The sequence below is a fragment of the Coregonus lavaretus genome (assembly GCF_964263955.1).
Source record: "Coregonus lavaretus genome assembly, chromosome: 23".
Taxonomy (NCBI): domain Eukaryota; kingdom Metazoa; phylum Chordata; class Actinopteri; order Salmoniformes; family Salmonidae; genus Coregonus; species Coregonus lavaretus.
This window is the reverse complement of record NC_140010.1, coordinates 31,577,017-31,600,120: the sequence shown is the minus strand read 5'-3', so window position 1 is coordinate 31,600,120 and position 23,104 is coordinate 31,577,017. Positions and strand designations below refer to the sequence as shown.

At 43.8% G+C, this 23,104-nt stretch overlaps 1 protein-coding gene across 3 annotated transcripts; it reads right to left on the bottom strand.

The window, feature by feature from the left end:
• Positions 1-606: 606 nt before the first annotated feature.
• On the bottom strand, positions 607-20,303 carry LOC311098963 (polypyrimidine tract-binding protein 2-like). Of its 3 annotated transcripts, XM_084139532.1 has the most exons (14): positions 20,198-20,303; positions 19,408-19,438; positions 19,260-19,311; positions 18,003-18,178; positions 16,192-16,335; positions 15,742-16,017; positions 15,377-15,572; positions 14,866-14,943; positions 12,089-12,204; positions 6,252-6,285; positions 5,631-5,723; positions 3,887-4,103; positions 2,192-2,269; positions 607-2,022 (listed from the first exon to the last, which is right to left on the bottom strand). In XM_084139532.1, exons 1-14 carry the CDS (start codon positions 20,203-20,205, stop codon positions 1,893-1,895), a joined length of 1,629 nt encoding a protein of 542 aa, XP_083995658.1. In that variant the 5' UTR covers positions 20,206-20,303; the 3' UTR covers positions 607-1,892. The 3 variants fall into 3 exon arrangements, with proteins under 3 accessions (XP_083995658.1, XP_083995659.1, XP_083995660.1); XM_084139533.1 differs by lacking the exon at positions 14,866-14,943; XM_084139534.1 differs by lacking the exons at positions 6,252-6,285; positions 12,089-12,204; positions 14,866-14,943.
• Positions 20,304-23,104: the final 2,801 nt, after the last annotated feature.

Below are 23,104 nucleotides of genomic sequence, written 5' to 3'. Positions count from 1 at the left end.
ACCTGATAAGAGACATTTTGCTAACGCATGATGGGGGTCCCTGGGTTGCCGGTTTGCCTGGGTGGGGGTCCCTGGGCAAGAAAAGGTCATTTTCTTGCACATCTTTAGATTACAATGTTGGAGAATGGAGATCCATCCAGTACGGTTGAGTATGGCCCAGTATGACTCATGTTCTAAGACTGTACAGTTCTATTAAAATAGGTGAATATAGTAACACAATATCCATTTAAGAGATTCAGATAAAAGAGCAAGCGAAAGACAGGAGTTCATGCTGAAAATGTAGAAGTTAGAGAATGTACAGTGACAGTGGAGTCAGAGAGATCTCAGTAAAGCAAGAGTGGAAAGCAGGGTGGGAAATTCAAATTTAGTCTGTTGTAATTTCATCATCTTCTGGTTTGCAGTTTTGTTCCACAAACAAAATGTTGATTTCCCACCCTGGGCAGAGAAAATCAGAACAGTAAGAGTGAGGTGTAGAGGAGAAAGAAAGCGCGAGCATAGAGACAGAAGAGGGTGAATAGAGCTACAGGAGAGTTTATTGAGCATGCTACAGATGTCAAATCAGAGTAGGTACACACAGCAGCAACCATCAAACATGGACTCACTTGGTAGAAAATGAGCTTTTAATCGTGCCTTTTCCAAACTATATTGATTATTACAATTGAGATGTAAAAACTCAATCCATGTAGAAAATATTCATAACTTTTCCCCACACATTGCAAATCTTTTTTTCCCCTCTCTCTCTCTCAACTGAAGGTGTAGTGTAAGTAATTATTGACCAAAAACAGCACAGAAGATTGTTGAAATCAAGGAGAAACATTCTGTGAGGGTTCGACTTTGATTTGTATTGTTCCCCCTCTCAAACATATAATCCACATTTGTTTTAGTAAAGAAAATGTTAAATTAAATCGTAAAGTAGGACTAAAGGCACATTTACTTTGGTCCCAACAGGTAGTCCGTCCTCATGTACAATCATACTTCACTATGACCAGTGACCACATTGCCCATCTGGATGTTGGGCGCATGCAATAGCAACATGTCTTCACTACTACCATGACCCATCAGTACATGCTCAAAAAGATTCACTGCCATTTTCAATCAAACTAAAAAATAAAATAAAAGACCAAAAAGAGGAACAATGACATACGCAAGTAAGGTTTGAAAAACATCTAGACAGCATTTACAGTCAGTAAGGGAAAATCTAAGCAGTCGTCCTTAGCAGGTGAAGTGTACAATGGTGTCAACAGCCTTTACAGTAATCATTCTCAACCCGGGAAAACTGGCCTTGCCTTGAGTTGTTTGGGATAAAACAACCCAACCAACTGATGGGCTTCCTTATCTAAGGCTGCTAATCAGGTTAATCATCAACATTATGAAAAACAAAGCGCAAAATCAAAACTATTAAATCTACATTTCAAATGGGTGAACATCAAGTCATGTAAAAAAGGGGAGGGGAAAACAAAACAGAAACCACAACCAAACAGAATGTGCCTAGACCTCGATCACTTGTAGAAATGTAAGGAGGCAAAACGATGATAATATTTTGCTGAGTAAGGCACATTTTCGCTGAATCATTCTAAGAAAAAGAGGGAATCCAATTCATTCTCATGATGAACATAGAGAGGGAGCTTGCCAACCACACAAACTAAGATAGAGAGGGATAAGGGGACCTAGACGGGTGATGTTTCACGACAATGACATCGTAGAAACTACCGTCACATCTAGTGGGGGGCTTTTGATAATCAATATCGTCTAAAAGGAATGACTGGTTCAAATGTTTTCCCTAGGAGGTGAGTGTCATGGTGGTCTCCCCGAGGGGACTGAACAGGTGAGCACCACACATATTGAGGTTTGTCAGAGAGGGGGTTAGGGTGGGTTGTGATGGAGTGGTTTGTCTAGATGGTAGACTTGGAGAAGGAGACCTTCAGGTGGTGGTTGCTGCCCATGTCGTAGTTGTGGAGGTCCATCAAGGCCTGGATGGCCTCCTCGACTGTGGACATCTGGAGCAGCGCCATTTTGTGGCCTCTACATTGTGGGAGAAGAACAATGTGATCAGGTAACCACGATCTAGTCACACACACACGGGTGGTAAAATGATGATGATGATTGCGGCACATTCCAAATGGTGTTCGAAGGCCCAGGCTTGGGACTAAATTTGATAAGAAGTTACAGGCAGTTAAAGATGGTGTCTTACTGGAAAAACTTGAAGGCCTTCACAGTGCCACCTGCGTTAGAGAACAGCAGTCGCAGATCCTCCTCAGTCACGTCCTCCCTGTCGAATCCGAAATCAACAGTGAGCGAAACTCAACGCAAGCACATTCAGCCATGTCAATGCACTGGTACACTGTATTGCAAGAACTTCTAACCAGCGCTACAGCTAATCCCTTAAAGGGATACTTCGGGATTTTGGCAATGAGGCCCTTTATCTACTTCCCCAGAGTCAGATTAACTCGTGGATACCAAGTAAAGGGCTTCATTGCCAAAATCTCAAAGTATCCCTTTAAATATGGTAGCAAAACTACTAAATAATAGTGTAGTGCAAAAAAAGACAATGCTAATGTCCTATCACTCTCGCAACCAAATAACATACACAAAAGTATTTGGACACCCCTTCAAATTAGTGGATTTGGCTATTTCAGCCACACCCGTTGCTGACAGGTGTATAAAAATTGAGCACAAAGCCATGCAATCTACATAGACAAACTATGGCAGTAGAATGGCCTTACTGAAGAGCTCAGTGACTTTCAACGTGGCACCTTCAGAGGATTCCACATTTCCAACAAGTCAGTTCGTCAAATTTCTGCCCTGCTAAACTAAGTGCTGTTATTGTGAAGTGGAAACGTCTAGAAGCAACAACGGCTCAGCTGCGAAGTGGTAGGCCACACAAGCTCACAAGTCTGTCCTCATTTGCAACACTCATTACAGAGTTCCAAACTGCCTCTGGAAGCAACGCCAGCACAAGAACTGTTCGTCGGGAGCTTCATGAAATGGTTTTCCAAGGCCGAGCAGCCGCACACAAGCCTAAGATCACCATGCGCAATGCCAAGCGTCGGCTGGAGTGGTGTAAAGCTTGCCGCCATTGGACTCTGGAGCATTAGAAAAGCATTCTCTGGAGTGATAAATCACACTTCACCATCGGCAGTCCGCCGGGCGAATCTGGGTTTGGCGGATGCCAGGAGAACGCTACCTGCATAATGCCAACTGTAAAGTGGAGGAGAAATAATGGTCTGAGGCTGTTTATCATGGTTCGGGCTAGGCCCCTTAGTTCCAGTGAAGGGAAATCTTAACATTACAGCATACAATGACATTCTAGACGATTCTGTGCTTCCAACTTTGTGGCAACAGTTTGGGGAAGGCCCTTTCCTGTTTCAGCATGACAATACCTCTGTGCACAAAGAGAGGTCCATACTGAAATGGTTTGCCGAGATCAATGTGGAAGAACTTGACTAGCCTGCAAAGAGCCCTGACCTCAACTGCATCGAACACCTTTGGGATGAATTGGAACGCCAACTGCGAGCCAGGTCTAATCGCCCAACATCAGTGTCCAACCTCACAAATGCTCATGGCTGAACGAAGCAAGTCCCCACAGCAATGTTTCAACATCTTGTGGAACACCTTCCCAGAAGAGTGGAGGCTGTTATAGTAGCAAAGGGGGACCAACTCCATATTAATGCCCATGATTTTGGAATGAAATGTTCGACAAGCAGGTGTCCACATACTTTTGGTCATGTAGTCTACCAGAGAAGCAGCATATAATGAAAACAGTAGTGGTACGAGAACAGAGCCTTGAGGAACTCCATTCATAGACCATGCTAATGCCCTAGCTAGAAGACAACAACCATTGATGAAATGTTAGACAGAATCAAGCCAAACCATAAGACAAACTCACGGGACGTTGGAGAGGTGGAGTGTGGCGGACGGAGGGAAGATGTTCTGAAAGTTCTTGGAGCCAGGCTTCTTGAAGCGGTGCAGGGGGGAGTTGGTGAAGTCCTTGGTGAGGCCCTGGTCATCCAGCCCTTCCCTGGGCAGCTGCACCGTCTGGTGCTTGGAGAGCGTCACACGGATTATTTTCCCATTCATCTTCTGGCCATTCAGGTGGCTCATCGCTGAGGAAAGGCATATAGGAAACATGGTTACAGTGACATGTTTCGCATGTGGTTAATGTGGAGATGTTTCTCTGCCATTTATTAGAAACAATGACAGGCCGTCTGACATTATTTTGAAATAAGGACTATAAAAGAGCAGTCACAAGTGCGTAGGTTTCAAAAACAGCCTAATGGAAAGGAAAGATACCTGCACACCGTCGAAAAAATGGAAAATACATTCCACAGAGGGCCGAGTGTTTGCAGGTTTTCGCTCCTCCCTTGTACTTGATTGATTAATTAAGTGATTAGTTAGGAACAGGGTTTCCGTCAGGAAAATGTGTCCCTGGACATTTGACCAGCAGTTTTTTTAATTTACCGGAAATATGAGAAATGTATCGGATCAATATGCATTGGGTGCGTAACCTGATTAGGGGTGTCCACCCATGCTGCTCAGAATGACAGAAATTAAGTTTAGATTGTGGCAATTCATTTTAACAGATGCAACGGTGTGCGTCCTTCTTACGAAATTCCGAAGTGCACTTTGATGATCGAATAACTGTCCACATTTACTTTTCCTCAGCTAACAAGACGAGTAACGCAAACAGCAAAATCACTAGCCTATGCCAAACTACTATCCTCCATAGTAGAAAAGTTGACATATTCTATTAGTAATCTTGTCATTCTGTGCGAAAGAAAGACTATTCCAAACAGACTTTGGGACAGTTGAGGGACGATAGATAGAAATTCATCCAACCAGTAGGCCTAGGATACATCCAAAACAACTTTAAAAAGCTTTGAGGTTGATGCAACAGATCAGAACGTTTAGCTTAAAATGTTGATAAACTATTATTTCTTCACATTATATGCGCAGCAATGCACGCAAAGCATTAGGTTACGCCGCGCAAATATTAATTCCATAATGCAATTAGCAGGAAAACACTTGTCAAAAGCACACTGCACATGGGAGTGGTTTCATCTGACAGATTAAAATATCCATAAACATTTCTTATAAATAATAGGACAACTAAAGACGCAACAACTAGCATGGGTTGCTAATATGACTACGATTGTCATAGAGGCCCCGTGTAGCTCAGTTGGTAGAGCATGGCACTTGCAACGCCAGGGTTGTGGGTTCGATTCCCACGGGGGGCCAGTATGAAAATGTATGCACTCACTAACTGTAAGTCGCTCTGGATAAGAGCGTCTGCTAAATTACTAAAATGTAAAATGATTGTGCCTTTGGCTACTGGACAATGAAAGAAAGGTGATTTGAAAACCAATAGAACATGAGAAATAGGCTACTGGTTTCAATGGCATATAGAAGTCTTTATTAAATAATTGCCTCCACGATTTGGTGGGATTTTGGCTTTATGCTACTTTCAAGCAAGGTAAGACGCCTCATTATATGAAGTAAAACATTCAGGTTTCAAACAATTAGGTATGTTTTCAAGATGCATACTGCCTCCAGCTCACTGCAAAGTTGTGTGATGCGCTGAAGCCTGCCTACCGTTGCCTACGCATATGAATGGCAAATGGGAACCCACTCACCGAGCTGGGCTTGGTTCCCGTCCGACATCTGGATGAGAGCACTGTCCTTCTTATTGTAGAGGATCTTCACGCGCTGAGCATCACCGTACACCCCTTAATTATAACGATAGGCAGACGGCAGGAGGAAGAGAGAGGAGAGAGCAAAAGGCAGAGGAGAGGGAGGAGTGAACCATGAAGGACAAAGTTAGTGCTTTAGGGAGTTTAAATATGAGACGTGAAAAAGGATGGAGCAATCATCCATATGATTTAAACCAATCAAAGAGTCTTAGAACAATAACCTTATAACAGAGAGAGGGAGAGAGAGAATAGAGAGAATATGCTGATAAAATCCCTCCAAAAAACAAGCTTTGTGAAATGAAAAAAAAATGAAGAAAAAAGACTACATGCCGAATAATCAACCATGCATTAACGTAATTTATTCATGGAGTGAGATGGAGAGAGATGAGACTAGAGGCCTTGAAGGCCAAAATCTGTACTAAACAAAACGTGAAAGAAAAACATGAAACAGTTAACTCAACTATGGAAATACTAACCATAAATCAAATGAGATAAGAGAAAACAAAAAACATGGAGTAAAAAAAAAACTAAAACGGAAAAGGTAGAGTGCTAACGATAACATACCGAAGAGGGTAAACAGACTTTGGGGCGTAACCATCTTTAGAAGGAGAGAAGAGCAAGCAGCGTAAGACAGGTAGAGAGAAGAGTCGGAGGTAGAGCGGAGATGGACAGATCATCCATAACGGAGGGTGGTTTCCCGTAGAATGGTGAGGTGGTCATGGAGCATGGGTTCAAGGCAGTTAATTGGGGAAGTTGGTCCGAGGAGGAACAGTTTTGTTCAGGCACAAAGCATGAACGTGTGGAAGGAGGGGGAAGGAAAGGAGGGAGGGAAGTAAGAGGGTGCGGACAGGACACAAAAGGGGCAAGACGGAAGGGTGGGAATGAACGAGGGGAAGGGGGGTGGGAGGGGGCAGCAATGCGGAGTAAATAAAAAACAAAGAGTTGGGGTGGGGGACAAAAATTAAAACAGGTCAGTACATTGGAAATGCAGGAGTTTGGTCAGAAAATGGCCGGATTTGGTTTGCTGTGAGGGGCTTTAATCCCAAACATACAAGGAAATAATAGTGCCAAATGTCAACACCTGAGAACAAAGGGGGAGCAGAGTACATTTACACCCAAGCCTAGTTTGTAACCAATAGCGATGAGAGGGGGCATGGATTGGGCATGCAGAAGAGTCTCAAAAGTTAAGGTTTTAGTAAAGTAAGTAAGCTTGGTAGCATATGAAATGCAGGAATATTGGTTAAAGCTGGTGGCAGGGGCGCTACCCTCTTAATTTCCAAAGGAGGAGCGTTTGGGCCATGCAGGTAAAGACATGAAAACCACCTTACAGAGTTATGGCATAAACCGAACATATCATGTTCAAGTCCACAAACCCAGTGTTTGGAGAGAGAAACGATCAGAGAATATTACTTCTGTTGAGAATTTATAGATAGATATAGCATAGAGAGACAGTGGGTGAGAGAAAATTTGAGGTGGGGGTGGTTGGTGTAGCCCCCACAGTTCATACCAACTTGACATAGCTTAGAGAAAGGCATTGGGAGAGAGGAGTGAACGGGGGGGCTTGAAAGAAAAGAACGAGAGTTAGGAAGGACTATCACTTGACATGAAAGAGGGAGAAAGGGAGGGAGGGAGGGAGAGAAAGAGAGTTTAGGAGACAGCGGTTAAAATTTGCACAGAATGCATAGCAGATAGAGAAAGAGAGAGTGTGAACTGAGCCCCTCCATTCACTAAGACAGAGCCTGAGAAGTAACTGCAGTTCAGTTGACTTAGGCTATGGAGACAAAAACATAAGCAAGCACTGAGGCTAACATAAAATTCACATAAATGAGCACTGATATGATTACATCTCTTGACTGGCTGTACAACCATTTGGATGACCTCATGGTGAATGACGCTTGACAGAAAAACACTTGTCTTGGTACTTACACCCTCAGACTAACCCTTTAATTAAAGCCCGATGTCTTATAGACGGGTTGGTTGTTTAGCAACAAAACCGACACGTGAAACTATGGGGCAAAACAGACAGGGTTGGCTTAGACTGTTGACATGTTAACTGTCTCCAAATGTTTATTGAAAGCATAAATACATAAGCACAATAGGCCAATGTCTCAAATACATTGTTACATTTGTTGGTTAGCTAGCTAGCAAATGTTTTGCCATATTAGCATTGACATGAAATCAGTCAAAACAAGATCTACAACGAGCCACCTACGATTCCCCGCGTCGCTGCTTCTTGTCATTGTTTCTAGCCATCTGACCATTCAGAATCATAACACGCGGCTTCTGGCCACATCGATTCGTGCGCATCATTTTCGTGACGTTGTCAACTAACCCGTCTATATAGACGGATTGGGTGTTTAGCAACAAAACCGACACGTGCGCAACTATGGGGCCAAACAGACTGGGTTGGCTTAGATTGTTGACAACATGTAAACTATATTTGTCGCCAATGTTTATTGAAAACAAATACATTTGCACATGAGCACTTGTCTCAAATACATTGTTACAGTTGTTGGTTAACTAGCGAATTTTTGCATAGACGTGACATTAGTCAAAACAAGATGTGCTATCAAGAACAAGATAAAACTAGCTGAAACAAGCCACTTACAGTGGGGAGAACAAGTATTTGATAACCTGCAAAATCGGCAGTGTTTCCTACTTACAAAGCATGTAGAGGTCTGTAATTTTTATCATAGGTACACTTCAACTGTGAGAGACGGAATCTAAAACAAAAATTCAGAAAATCACATTGTATGATTTTTAAGTAATTAATTTGCATTTTATTGCATGACATAAGTATTTGATCACCTACCAACCAGTAAGAATTCCGGCTCTCACAGACCTGTTAGTTTTTCTTTAAGAAGCCCTCCTGTTCACCACTCATTACCTATATTAACTGCACCTGTATAAAAAGACACCTGTCCCCACACTCAATCAAACAGACTCCAACCTCTCCACAATGGCCTAGACCAGAGAGCTGTGTAAGGACATCAGGGATAAAATTGTAGACCTGCACAAGGCTGGGATGGGCTACAGGACAATAGGCAAGCAGCTTGGTGAGAAGGCAACAACTGTTGGTGCAATTATTAGAAAATGGATGAGTTCAAGTTAACGGTCAATCACCCTCGGTCTGGGGCTCAAGCCAGCGCATGTCCAGGCCCGTCTGAAGTTTGCCAATGACCATCTGGATGATCCAGAGGAGGAATGGGAGAAGGTCATGTGGTCTGATGAGACAAAAATAGAGCTTTTTGGTCTAAACTCCACTCGCCGTGTTTGGAGGAAGAAAAAGGATGAGTACAACCCTAAGAACACCATCCCAACCGTGAAGCATGGAGGTGGAAACATCATTCTTTGGGGATGCTTTTCTGCAAAGGGGACAGGACGACTGCACCGTATTGAGGGGAGGATGGATGGGGCCATGTATCACAAGATCTTGGCCAACAACCTCCTTCCCTCAGTAAGAGCATTGAAGATGGGTCGTGGCTGGGTCTTCCAGCATGACAACGACCCAAAACACACAGCCAGGGCAACTAAGGAGTGGCTCCGTAAGAAGCATCTCAAGGTCCTGAAGTGGCCTAGCCAGTCTCCAGACCTGAATCCAATAGAAAATCTTTGGAGGGAGCTGAAAGTCCGTATTGCCCAGCGACAGCCCCAAAACCTGAAGGATCTGGAGAAGGTCTGTATGGAGGAGTGGGCCAAAATCCCTACTGCAGTGTGTGCAAACCTGGTCAAGACCTACAGGAAACGTATGATCTCTGTAATTGCAAACAAAGGTTTCTATACCAAATATTAAGTTCTGCTTTTCTGATGTATCAAATACAGACCTCTACATGCTTTGTAAGTAGGAAAACCTGCAAAATCGGCAGTGTATCAAATACTTGTTCTCCCCACTGTATGATTCCCCACTTCTTGCCATTGTTGCTAACTATCTGGCCCTCCAGAATCACAACAACACACAGACTTTTTTTTTTTTTTTGTCATTTAGCAGACGCTCTTATCCAGAGCGACTTACATGAGCAATTAGGGTTAAGTGCCTTGCTTAAGGGCACATCGACAGATTTTTCACCTAGTCGGCTCGGGGATTAGAACCAGCGACCTTTCGGTTACTGGCACAACGCTCTTACCCACTAAGCTACCTGCCGCCCTGCTATCTTCTGCCCAATTGAAGCTTGCGCATTGTTTGTGACGTTTATTTGTTGTCAGCTAACCTGTCTATGTCAATGTCTTTACGCAGGGAATTAAGTGATACAAAAAATCTACGCAAATGTGTGGTTTGCATGGCAAGATCACATCAATTAGACTTTCAGAAATATGTTATTAGGGGTCTCCTTTGGCAGTCCTAATCACTTTTCAAAAATGTTATGCAAGGAAAACTGGGTCAGGGTTTCTAAGGGCTAAACTAGAGGTTGTGTGCAGCAGAGCTTTATAGAATAACAGTCAAGGAATACTGAGCAAAACTGAATATAGTAGTCGTTTAAGTTGTAGCCATCTTATAAAATACACTGCTCAAAAAAATAAAGGGAACACTTAAACAACACAATGTAACTCCAAGTCAATCACACTTCTGTGAAATCAAACTGTCCACTTAGGAAGCAACACTGATTGACAATAAATGTCACATGCTGTTGTGCAAATGGAATAGACAACAGGTGGAAATTATAGGCAATTAGCAAGACACCCCCAATAAAGAACTGGTTTTGCATGTGGTGACCACAGACCACTTCTCAGTTCCTATGCTTCCTGGCTGATGTTTTGGTCACTTTTGAATGCTGGTGGTGCTTTCACTCTAGTGCTAGCATGAGACGGAGTCTACAACCCACACAAGTGGCTCAGGTAGTGCAGCTCATCCAGGATGGCACATCAATGCGAGCTGTGGCAAGAAGGTTTGCTGTGTCTGTCAGCGTAGTGTCCAGAGCATGGAGGCGCTACCAGGAGACAGGCCAGTACATCAGGAGACGTGGAGGAGGCCGTAGGAGGGCAACAACCCAGCAGCAGGACCGCTACCTCCGCCTTTGTGCAAGGAGGAGCAGGAGGAGCACTGCCAGAGCCCTGCAAAATGACCTCCAGCAGGCCACAAATGTGCATGTCTGCTCAAACGGTCAGAAACAGACTCCATGAGGGTGGTATGAGGGCCCGACGTCCACAGGTGGGGGTTGTGCTTACAGCCCAACACCGTGCAGGACGTTTGGCATTTGCCAGAGAACACCAAGATTGGCAAATTCGCCACTGGCGCCCTGTGCTCTTCACAGATGAAAGCAGGTTCACACTGAGCACATGTGACAGACGTAACAGAGTCTGGAGACGCCGTGGAGAACTTTCTGCTGCCTGCAACATCCTCCAGCATGACCGGTTTGGCGGTGGGTCAGTCATGGTGTGGGGTGGCATTTCTTTGGGGGGCCGCACAGCCCTCCATGTGCTCGCCAGAGGTAGCCTGACTGCCATTAGGTACCGAGATGAGATCCTCAGACCCCTTGTGAGACCATATGCTGGTGCGGTTGGCCCTGGGTTCCTCCTAATGCAAGACAATGCTAGACCTCATGTGGCTGGAGTGTGTCAGCAGTTCCTGCAAGAGGAAGGCATTGATGCTATGGACCGCCCGTTCCCCAGACCTGAATCCAATTGAGCACATCTGGGACATCATGTCTCGCTCCATCCACCAACGCCACGTTGCACCACAGACTGTCCAGGAGTTGGCGGATGCTTTAGTCCAGGTCTGGGAGGAGATCCGTCAGGAGACCATCCGCCACCTCATCAGGAGCATGCCCAGGCGTTGTAGGGAGGTCATACAGGCACGTGGAGGCCACACACACTACTGAGCCTCATTTTGACTTGTTTTAAGGACATTACATCAAAGTTGGATCAGCCTGTAGTGTGGTTTTCCACTTTAATTTTGAGTGTGACTCCAAATCCAGACCTCCATGGGTTGATAAATTTGATTTCCATTGATAATTTTTGTGTGATTTTGTTGTCAGCACATTCAACTATGTAAAGAAAAAAGTATTTAATAAGATTATTTCATTCATTCAGATCTAGGATGTGTTATTTGAGTGTTCCCTTTATTTTTTTGAGCAGTGTATAACTTCAGATCTGTGTACTGATCAAGAAGTATAATAGATAATTCCATTCAAGTATTGTGCAAGTACCTGTGCAACGAAATGTAAGGTTGGACTAAATAGCCAAATTGTATAGATGGGGATATTTTCCCCAAAAATTCTGAGCCCTTCCACTCATGAAATAACACCAGTCATACCAACTATAATAAATGTCTGCTCAAAGTCCATGTCAGAATCAATGAACAATGATGTACAAGACAAAGTCAGAGAGGCATGAGATCCAAGTGAGATCTGTGTACTATAGGAGGAGAGCGAGAGAAAGGGGGAGGTCTGGGGGACGTTACTGACCTCTTCGTTGAGGTTGCTGACCAGGAGCACGCCGCTGCAGCCAGAGTGTCCGGAGAGTGCCACCCTCCCTGCAGCTGCCGCCGCTGCAGCCGCAGCACTCAGAGGACTCATGGCTCCTGGAGGAATGGCCAGAGAGCCAGGCACGTTAACATGGTAATGGGGAGACAGACAGCAAGCACAGGCAAAGCACACCACACAGCCATGTGCTACAGCAGGGGTTCCCAAACTTTTTTAGCCTGAAACCCCATTTTGATAAACATTTTTCACAACCCCACCACGTATTAAAAAAATAAAAATAAAAACTCATGTAATCAACAGCCAATGTTAACTTTTTTTTTTATTTGGGCTTTTTAAAAATGTCAATCTGATGGAAGTATGGTTTGGAAGAAAAAAAAAATGTATGCACTAAGTAAGTCGCTCTGGATAAGAGCGTCTGCTAAATTACTAAAATGTAAATGTTGAAGTGACTGAAACGCATCAGAAAGATATTGGGACAGTTAGAAGATCATCAGGCAATAATGAGTATGATCTTCTGTGTAGGGAAAAATCCCCCAGTCTGATTTAGTGCCTGGTCGTATCCCCTTTGTTTTAATGTTCCTGACCAGCTTGTGGGCATTGTAAAGGAAAACAGAAGACATGCATGTGTTCCTGAGAGTCTTATCTTTCAGTGATGGGGTCATAGTATTAAACCGTTCAAAAGATAGAGCCACATTTGTAGGAGGAAAACAGGCACCGCTCTGTTTATTACAACCGCATCTAGTACCAGAGGTTACTGACATCCTGAGGTTCTATGAATCAAGCACTTTTTTTTTGTAGAGTTTCTCTCACGACTCCATTTTCAAACCAGGCAACCCCACGTGGGGTCGCAAGCCCTAGTTTGGTAAACGCTGTGCTAGTGTGCATGCCATGCCCACAAACATTTACATAATGGGTCGGACACGCATACACACAGGAGCACGTGCACTCACACAGGGACACACATGCTCACGCACACACAAAGGGATGCACACACGCATTTTCCACAACAAAAACAAAAAAATATTTGTCAAAAGCTATTCAAGACACAGGAAAGGTTAGTCAACTAAAGCTAACCTTTCATTATTCCACATGTTCTAAGTCCTTTCATGACGACATCCTTGGTCATTCTTAAGCAACTGTATCATACACTGAACAAAAATATTTTAAAAAACGCAACGTCAAAGTGTTGGTCCCATGTGTCATGAGCTGAAAAGATCCCAGAAAATGTCCAGACGCACAAAATACATATGTCTCAAATTGTGCACAAATTTGTTTACATCCCTGTTAGTGAGCATTTCTCCTTTGCCAAGATAATCCATTCACCTGAAAGGTGTGGCATATCAAGAAGCTGATTAAAGAGCATGATCATTACACAGGTGCACCTTGTGCTGGGACAATAAAAGGCCACTCTAAAATGTGCAGTTTTCACACAACACAATGCCACAGTTGTCTCAAGTTTTGAAGGAGCGTGCAATTAGCAAGCTGACTGCAGGAATGTCCACCAGAGCTGTTGCCAGAGAATTTAATGTTTATTTCTCGACCATAAGCCACCTCCAACGTCGTTTTAGAGAATTTGGCAGTACGTCCAACCGACCTCACAACCGCAGACCACGTGTAACCATGCCAGCCCAGGACCTCCACATCCAGCTTCTTCAACTGCGGGATCGTCTGAGACGAGCCACCCAGACAGCTGATGATACTGTGGGTTAGCGCAATCAAAGAATTTCTGCACAAACTATCACAAACCATCTCAGGGAAGCTCATCTGTGTGCTCGTCGTCCTCACCAGGGTCTTGACTTGACTGCAGTTCGGCGTCATAACCAACTTCAGTGGTCAAATGCTCACCTTCGATGGCCACTGGCACGCTGCATAAGTGTGCTCTTCACAGATTAATCCTGGTTTCAACTGTACCTGGCAGATGGCGTGTATGGCGTTGTGTGGGCGAGCAGTTTGCTGACAACGCTGTGAACAGAGTGCCTCATGGTGGCGGTGGGGTTATGGTATGGGCAGGCAGGCATAAGCTACGGACAATGAATACAATTGCATTTTATCAATGGCAATTTGAATGCACAGAGATACTGTGACAAGATCCTGAGGCCCATCGTTGTGCCATTCATCCGCCGCCATCACCTTATGTTTCAGCATGATAATGCACAGCCCCACGTCGCAAGGATCTGTATACAATTCCTGGAAGCTGAAATGTCACCAGACATGTCACCCATTGAGCATTTTTGGGATTCTCTGGATCGACATGTACGACAGCGTATTCCAGTTCCCGCCAATATCCAGCAACTTCGCACAGCCATTGAAGAGGAGTGGGACAACATTCCACAATCTATGCAAAGGAGATGTGTCGCGCTGCATGAGGCAAATGGTGGGCTCACCAGATACTGACTGGTTTTCTGATCCACGCGCCCTACTTTTTTTTTTGTGGGCATCTGTGACCAACAGATACATATCTGTATACCCAGTCATGTGAAATCTATAGATTAGGGTCTAATGAATTTATTTCAATTGACAGATTTCCTTATACGAACTGTAACTCAGTAAAATCTTTGAAATTGTTGCATTATATTTTTGTTCAGTGTATTTTAAACTCCTCAAACATGCTAGTAGACATTTTTTTCTTCTTCCTTGGTCTGACAGGTGTGGTTGCTATAACACCAAATGTTTATGTCTCTTTTGCCCCTAGACAACAGACACACACCAGGTAAGACTTAAGAGTGAAAAAAAGAAAAGATAATGGAAAGCATAGGTACCTCCGCCCTGCGAGTAGGAGAGAGAAGACTGAAACCCTCCACCGCTAGAGTAGGGAGCTACCATTCCAGAGGGGGTACCTAAGGAGTGTACAGGAAAAGGCTTAAATATACACGTTGGGCATGGGGGGGATGGGAGTAGTTATAATGTAGAAAAGCTTTATCAAATTGACAAGGCTCTTTTATGGCTTGGAACAGACTGTTGATAATATACATTGACCCATTTTCCAATTTGTTCTCATTCCTTCTTTTGTTCGTCACGTCGTGGTGTATTACTGGACTGGTAGGGATTTCTGTTGTCCACCTACTACCTCTACAAAGCATTAGATAAGTACATACCCAGACTCCCATTGAGAGAGAACACTTAGTGGTATTGACTTTTATACAGAGGAGAGAGAGCTGACTTGACAGGCCTGGAAAAAGAGAGAAGAGAGAGAAAGAAGAGAGAGAAAGAACAGAGGGGGACAGAAGAGAAAAGGGTGAAGATGGTTGGATGGATGGAGGCAGGTCTTACCAAGCAGGGAGGAGTCCTTGTTGAGGGCGGCTGCCATGGCAGGGTCTAGGGTGGGCTGGCCGTCGCCAGCGGGTAGCTCGGGCCGGGTGTAGTCGCGACTCTTGTCGTTGTTGTACTTGACGTTGAGGTTGACCAGTTTGGAGAAGTCGATCCGCAGTGTGCAGCATGAGTTGTAGATGTTCTGGCCGTCCAGGGACTGGAGAATGTGATGAAAGAAATACACTTCATTAGTAAGCGTTTTGTTTTTAACATCGTGATATTCTGGAGAGAGAGACCGGTAGACAAACAAAATTGTTATCAACCTTAATTTTAACAGGTAAGTTGACTCAGAACTGAATATACTACAGGTTTGTCTGTCTGCTCACCAGTCTGGCTTGCTGGGCGTTGACTGGTTCGCTGAACTGGAGCAGGGCCTGGAACTGGTTGTTCTTGGTGAATGTGATGATCTTCATGACAGTTCCAAACTTGGAGAAGATCTGCTGGAGGACGTCCAGAGTGACGGGGTAGAACATGTTGTCAATGATTATCCTGAGCACGGGGCTGGGGGCCTGGGCTAGAACACTATCCAGCGCACTGGTGTCAGAGTTGGGAGAGCCACCGTCCTGCACCGCCGACACTGCCTGGAGGACAGCTTGTGCACGCTGAGTGGGTAAGTATGAAAGAGAGGAAGAGCGAGAAAGATTGCAGTCGGTAAATCTATAAAAGTGCAGTCACAAATGCCAAGGCTGTCTAGTACAACATTTCCGTGTGTCTACACTAGAGACTCAATACTAGTCATGCACAAGTGTATTTTCTGGGAAATGACATAATCTCACCTGGTTGAGAGCACTGTCTGTCTTGAGCTCCTTGTGGTTGGAGAACTGGATGAACACGGGGACGTTGCGGACCTGAGGTGTCACTGCCGTATAGTAGTTCACCATTGTAACGGCCGCCTCCTCTGTACCAAGCTCCAGGAACGCCTTGCACATGGACAGAGGACAATTTCAAGAAAGACAAGAGGACAAATTGTTTCTGTTGTAGTATTAAATAGTTTTTAAAAAAAAGCTTAGGGTCAGGAGTTCCTGACCATTTGTCCTGAACAGGGAAAGCTCAGGTGAGGTTTAACACAAGAGTCCCACCATAACACTTGAGCATTTAGATCTTTAACCCCTTTTAAAAACTGTGTGTTTGAGCTACAGAGTGCATCTGTAGATACCAACCATTAGTCTCTGTGATTAGCGGGGGCTGAGCTAGAGCGGGGTTTGAGAGACATGGGCGGATCCCGGTCTTTTTACAAAAACATCTGTTGAGTCCCAATGGTTTGAGCTACACACTATTAAAAGCCATCTATAAAAGCTGAGACAGTCACGAACATGTAACATGTTTTGCTATATGACGCTCACAAGCTACACAAGAGTCGTTAGAAGATAAGGGGTTCTTCTACATAGATCATAGGAAATCTTAGGACAGTGTCTATAATAATGTAATAAGCTCACAGTTGCAGTCACAAACTCCACACAGTTGTTACTGAGTAGTTGGATATACATTTCCTGGTGAGCAAACAATTTCTGTACTTACAGCATTCATATCAATCCATTTTTAATCAGCTTATTTATTTGTAAATAAAACTCATGAATGCAACTGTGTAGCCCTGGTTGTCCTGAAAATAAAAATGGTAAAACACTTCATTGTGAGGCTAAATATATGAGCTGGGCATGCAGATAAATGAAAGTCAGATAAATGAAAAGATGATTCTTGCTGGGGTCTCGGGACTGATACAGTTAAAGGGATACTTCGAGATTTTGTCAATGAAGCCCTTCATCTACTTCCCCAGAGTCAAAATTAGTTTTTCCCCACAAAAGAGCTTTATTACAGACAGAAATACTCCTCAGTTTCATCAGCTGTCTGGGTGGCTGGTCTCAGACGATCCCGCAGTTGAAGAAGCTGGATGTGGAGGTCCTGGGCTGGTGTGGTTACACGTGGTCTGCGGTTGTGAGGCCGGTTGGACGTACTGCCAAATTCTCTAAAACGACGTCGGAGGCGGCTTATGGTAGAGAAATGAACATTACATTCTCTGGCAACAGCTCTGGTGGACATTCCTGTAGTCAGCTTGCTAATTGCACGCTCCTTCAAAACGTGAGACATCTGTGGCATTGTGTTGTGTGAAAACTGCACATTTTAGAGTGGCCTTTTATTGTCCCCAGCACAAGGTGCACCTGTATAATGATCATGCTATTTAATCAGCTTCTTGATATGCCACACCTGTCAGGTGGATGGATTATCTTGGCAAAGAGAAATGCTCACCAACAGGGATGTAATCAAATGTATGCACAAAATTTGAGAGAAATAAGTTGTGCGTATGGAACATTACTGGGATCTTTTATTTCAGCTCATGAAACATGGGACCAACACTTTACATGTTGCGTTTATATTTTTGTTCTGTATATTAAAAAAATAATATATTTTTGTGCTTAGTTGGTCAATTTGCAGTGTACAAATTATAATTATGTTCCGCCCCCCGACCATCCGCTCCCTAGTTGCCTATCCCTGCTTTACATGGTCAGGACAAACTCCTGGCCCTAATCATGGCACTACAATAACAGCATAAAACAAAAATATCCAAGACAATTTCCGCCACAAAACTCACCTGATTTTTGCCCTTCAGCATGAGGATATTGGTGACCTTGCCGAACGGTAGGCCCAGGGCGATGACCTCCGTCTCAGACACCTCGCTGGGCAGCTTCCGGATGTGGAGCACCCGGGACGGGGGACTCTCCATCCTGTCCTCCACTCTCAGTTTTTTACTGCCGTCATTGCCGTTAGCTGTGAAATCAAGCGCCATGCATGAATATATCGCATCAGCTGTCTTCAGCCCTTAAAAAGGTCCAATGCATTCATTTTTATCTCAATATCAAGTTTCTAGTTTTAATGTTACGTGCCCAAGTACATAGTTGTACTTAAGTAACAATACTTTAAAGTACTACTTGTCTTTTTTTTTGAGTATCTGTTCTTTAGTATTTAGGACAACTTTTACTTCACTGCATTGCTATAGAAAATAATTTACTTTTTACTCCATACATTTTCCCTGATGCCCAAAAGTACTAGTTACATTTTGAATACTTAGCAGGTCAGGAAAATGGTGCAATTCACACACTTATCAAGAGAACATCCCTGGTCATCCCTACTGCCTCTGATCTGGCAGACTCACTAAACACAAATGCTTCATTTGTAAATGATGTCTGAGTGTTGGGAGTGTGCCCCTGGCTATCCGTAAATCAATAAAAAATAAGAAAATGGTGCCTTGTGGTTTGCTTAATATAAAGGAATTTGAAATTATTTTGATACTTAAGTATATTTTAGCAATTACATTTGATCCTTAAGTATATGTAAAACCAAATACTTTTAGACTTTTACTCAAATAGTATTTTACTGGGCGACTTCCACTTGAGTCATTTTATATTAAGGCATCTTTACTTCTACTCAAGTATGACAATTGGGTACTTTTCCCACCACTGCAAGTACAGTGAAATGCCTTTCTTACAAGCTCTGAACCCAACAATGCAGTAATCAATAATGTAATACTAAACATAACATAAATAACATCAAATTATTTCTGGGTAGCAATTAAGTACCTTACTGTGATTGTTTAAAATTAAAATAGTAAAAAAGAAACAAAAACAGCTTCTTAGCAAAAAGTTTATTGGCAGAGCGGTTTGGAACTCTTTCTTATTAGTCTGAACAAATTTACCGCCTGGTGATATCACCAGGCAGGCCAAAACTCCATCCCACCACAACAGCCTGAAATTTCAGGCAGTCTTTTCAAACGGGGGGAAACAATGTTAGAATGTGAATGGCTTTAGCTTTACTTTCCTATATGCCTGAATGGGAGAGAAAAAGTGCTCACCAGTCACAGAGTTAGGGCTGGTGCTGTAGAGATTTAATTCATCTGAGCCTCTCTGTAAAATAAGAATGCATACATGAATTTACTTGGTACATCGTTTGCCAATTGATGAAAGTGTCCTGAAAAGTCAGGTGCTAAAGTGCAAATTTACCTTCACGCCAACTGCAACATCAGTGGCAATGCTGAATAGGGAAAATATGAATGTGAGTTGTGCACACATAGCAGCGCAAACAACTATCTAAGAAAAAGGACAATTAACGGAACCAAAGGTATAGCTAGGGTATCTGCAATTAATAAATAAAGTTAGCTACGCCTACTATCCTACCGGTTTGCTAACGTTACCCACTCAGGCTAAAACCAGCTTCCAGTGCGCGTGAGTGTTGGCTTGCAATAATATTTAGCTAAATGTGTATTCATCGTATTTACAGGTTGGATATAAAAGCGCATTGCAAATTCCACGTTAGTATATTCGAGTATCCTTGCCAGTTAACGCTAGCTAGCTACAGTGCCCACCTAACTGATCGGAAGAGACAAAGGAAGCCTGACATACTACCATAACAAAGCGCAGGGGGAGCCTGCACGGTCAGCTAGGTACTACAGCAGTAGCTACTGTACTGAAAATAACACGACATTGTGAATGCTTAGTTCAACGAAATTGTAGAAATATTGACGCTACTCAATTTTTGCGTTGTCATCACAACTCCTAGGTAGCTAGCTAGTTATACCAATCAACACACGCTGTCAAATTCTACTGTACCCGCATTAGCTAGCTAATGTAATTCTAACAAGATGGGTGGCAGACGGGCACCATGTCTAGAACGAAGGCAAACGTGGCCCAGTGAGCTAGCTAGCTTGCTAACGTTATTGAATAGATATTTCCATGCAACATTAAAACCTTTAGCGAATGTAATTAAGAGCAACATCCAACCGTGAACACATACCCGTCCATTGCCGAATGAGATTTATTTTCGTGTATCTATTTATTCTTTAGACCTCAGCTCCACTCAGACACACAACCACCACAGCAAAATGGTCGCAAATGCTGTCATGAAGTGAGCCGAGTGACGGAAAATGCCGAACAAAGCCGAATTTCCACTTATCTACAGTCCATTGGTGGGTATGGCTTAATTCCACATTTTTAAGTAATACTTTCTTTAAATATGAGTTTAGGCACGTGTTACTGTTTGCTACGTAGCTTTTTAAAATCATTTTAATGAACAAAGCATTCTCGCACTTGCATTTATTGTCATTATAAGGAGAACAATAGCTTCAGCAAAAACTCAATCAAAAGGCACTGGACCTCACTACATATCCATGATTTATTACATTTTAGTCATTTAGCAGACGCTCTTATAGTTAGTGAGTGCATACATTATTATATATATATTTATTCATACTGGCCCCCCTTGGGATTCAAACCCACAACCTTGGCGTTGTAAACGCCATGCTCTACCAACTGAGCTAGATCCCTGCCGGCCATTCCCTCCCCTACCCTGGACCAATTGTGCGCCACCCCATGGGTCTCCCGGTCGCGGCCGGCTACGACAGAGCCTGGATTCGAACCAGGATCTCTAGTGGCACAGCTAGTACTGCGATGCAGAGTCTTAGACCACTGCGCCACTCGGGAGGCCAGTTATGCAACTTCAGAGCCTTCATCAATGTATAACTATACTGAACAAAAATGTGTTGGCCCCATGTTTCATGAGCTGAAATTGTCCGTACACACAATACATCTAATGTATTTATAAAGCCCTTTTTTACATCAGCAGATGTCACAAAGTGCTATACAGAATCCCAGCCTAAAACCCCAAACCGCAAGCAATGCAGATGTAGAAGCACGGTGGCTAGGAAAAACTCCCTAGAAAGGCAGGAACCTATGAAGAAACCTTGAGAGAAACCAGGCTCTGAGGGGTGTCCAGTCCTCATCTGGCTGTGCAGGGTGGAGATAGTACATGACCATTAAGGCCAGATTGTTCTTCAAGATGTTCAAATGTTCATAGATGACCAGCAGGGTCATTCAGACAGCAGGGTCATTCAGAGGTCGAGACAGAAGGTGCGGTAGAGAGAGTCAAAAACAGCAGGTCCGGGACAAGGTAACAAGTCCAGTGAACAGGTCAGGGTTCCATAGCTGCAGGCAGAACAGTTGAAACTGGAGCAGCAGCATGACCAGGTGGACTGGGGACAGCCAGGAGTCATCAGGCCAGGTAGTCCTGAGGCATGGTCCAAGGGCTCAGATCCTCCGGGAGGCGAGGGAGAGAGAGAGAATTAGAGAGAGCATACTTAAATTCACACAGGACACCAGATATAACAGACTGACCCTAGCACCCCCGCACATAGACTATTGCAGCATAGATACTGGAGGCTGAGACGGGGGGGTCGGGGGACACTGTGGCCCCATCCGACGATACCCCAGGACAGGGCCAACCAGGCAGGATATAACCCCACCCACTTTGACAAAGCACAACTCCCACACCACTAGAGGGATATCAACAGACCACCAACTTACTACCCTAAAACAGGGCTGAGTATAGCCCACGAAGATCTCCTCCACCGCACAGGCCCGAGGTGGCACAAAACCGGACAGGAAGATCACGTCTGTGACTCAACCCACTCAAGTGACGCACCCCTCCTAGGGACGGCATGGAAGAGCACTAGTAAGTGCCTTGCCGTTCACCTTCACACCTCTGGGCCAGACTACACTCAATCATAGGACCTACTGAAGAGATGAGTCTTCAGTAACGACTTAAAGTTTGAGACCGAGTCTGCATCTCTCACATGGATAGCAGACCATTCCATAAAATTGAGCTCTGTAGGAGAAAGCCCTGCCTCCAGCTGTTTGCTTAGAAATTCTAGGGACAATAAGGAGGCTTGCGTCTTGTGACCGTAGTGTACGTGTACGGCAGGACCAAATCTGAGAGATAGGTAGGAGCAAGCCCATGTAATGCTTTGAAGGTTAGCAGTAAAACCTTAACAGGAAGCCAGTGTAGAGAGGCTAGCACTGGAGTAATATGATCAATTTGTTTGGTTCTAGTCAAGATTCTAGCAGCCGTGTTTAGCACTAACTGAAGTTTATTTAGTGCTTTATCCGGGTAGCCGGAGAGTAGAGCATTGCAGTAGTCTAATCTAGAAGCACGGTCCTCTGTGGTCCTCTGTAGCTCAGCTGGTAGAGCATGGCGCTTGTAACACCAGGGTAGTGGGTTCGAACCCCGGGATCACCCATACACAAAAATGTATGCACGCATGACTGTAAGTCGCTTTGGATAAAAGTGTCTGCTAAATGGCATATTATTATTATTATTATTATAGAAGTGACAAAGCATGGATAAGCTTTTCTGCATCATTTTTGGACAAAAAGCTTCAGATTTTTGCAATGTTACGAAGACGGAAAAAAGCTGTCCTAGAAATTCTATTGATATGTTTGTCAAAAGAGAGATAAGGGTCCAGAGTAACGCAGAGGTCCTTCACAGTTTTATTTGAGACGACTGTACAACCATCAGATTAATTGTTAGATCCAACAGCAGATCTCTTTGTTTCTTGGGAACTAGAACTAGCATCTCTGTTTTGTCCGAGTTTAAAAGTAAAAACAATTGTCGCCATCCACTTCCTTATGTCTGAAACACAGGCTTCCATGGAAGCGTTTCGTATACATAATTTATCATTAGGAAGGCAGTGAGTTGCTGCGCAACAGCTTTTTCAAAAAAAATTGAGAGGAATGGGAGATTCGATATAGGCCGATAGTTTTTTACATTTTCAGGTTTGGCTTTTTCAAGAGAGGCTTTATTACTGCCACTTTTAAAGAGTTTGGTACACATCCGGAGGATAGGGAACCATTTATTATGTTCAACATA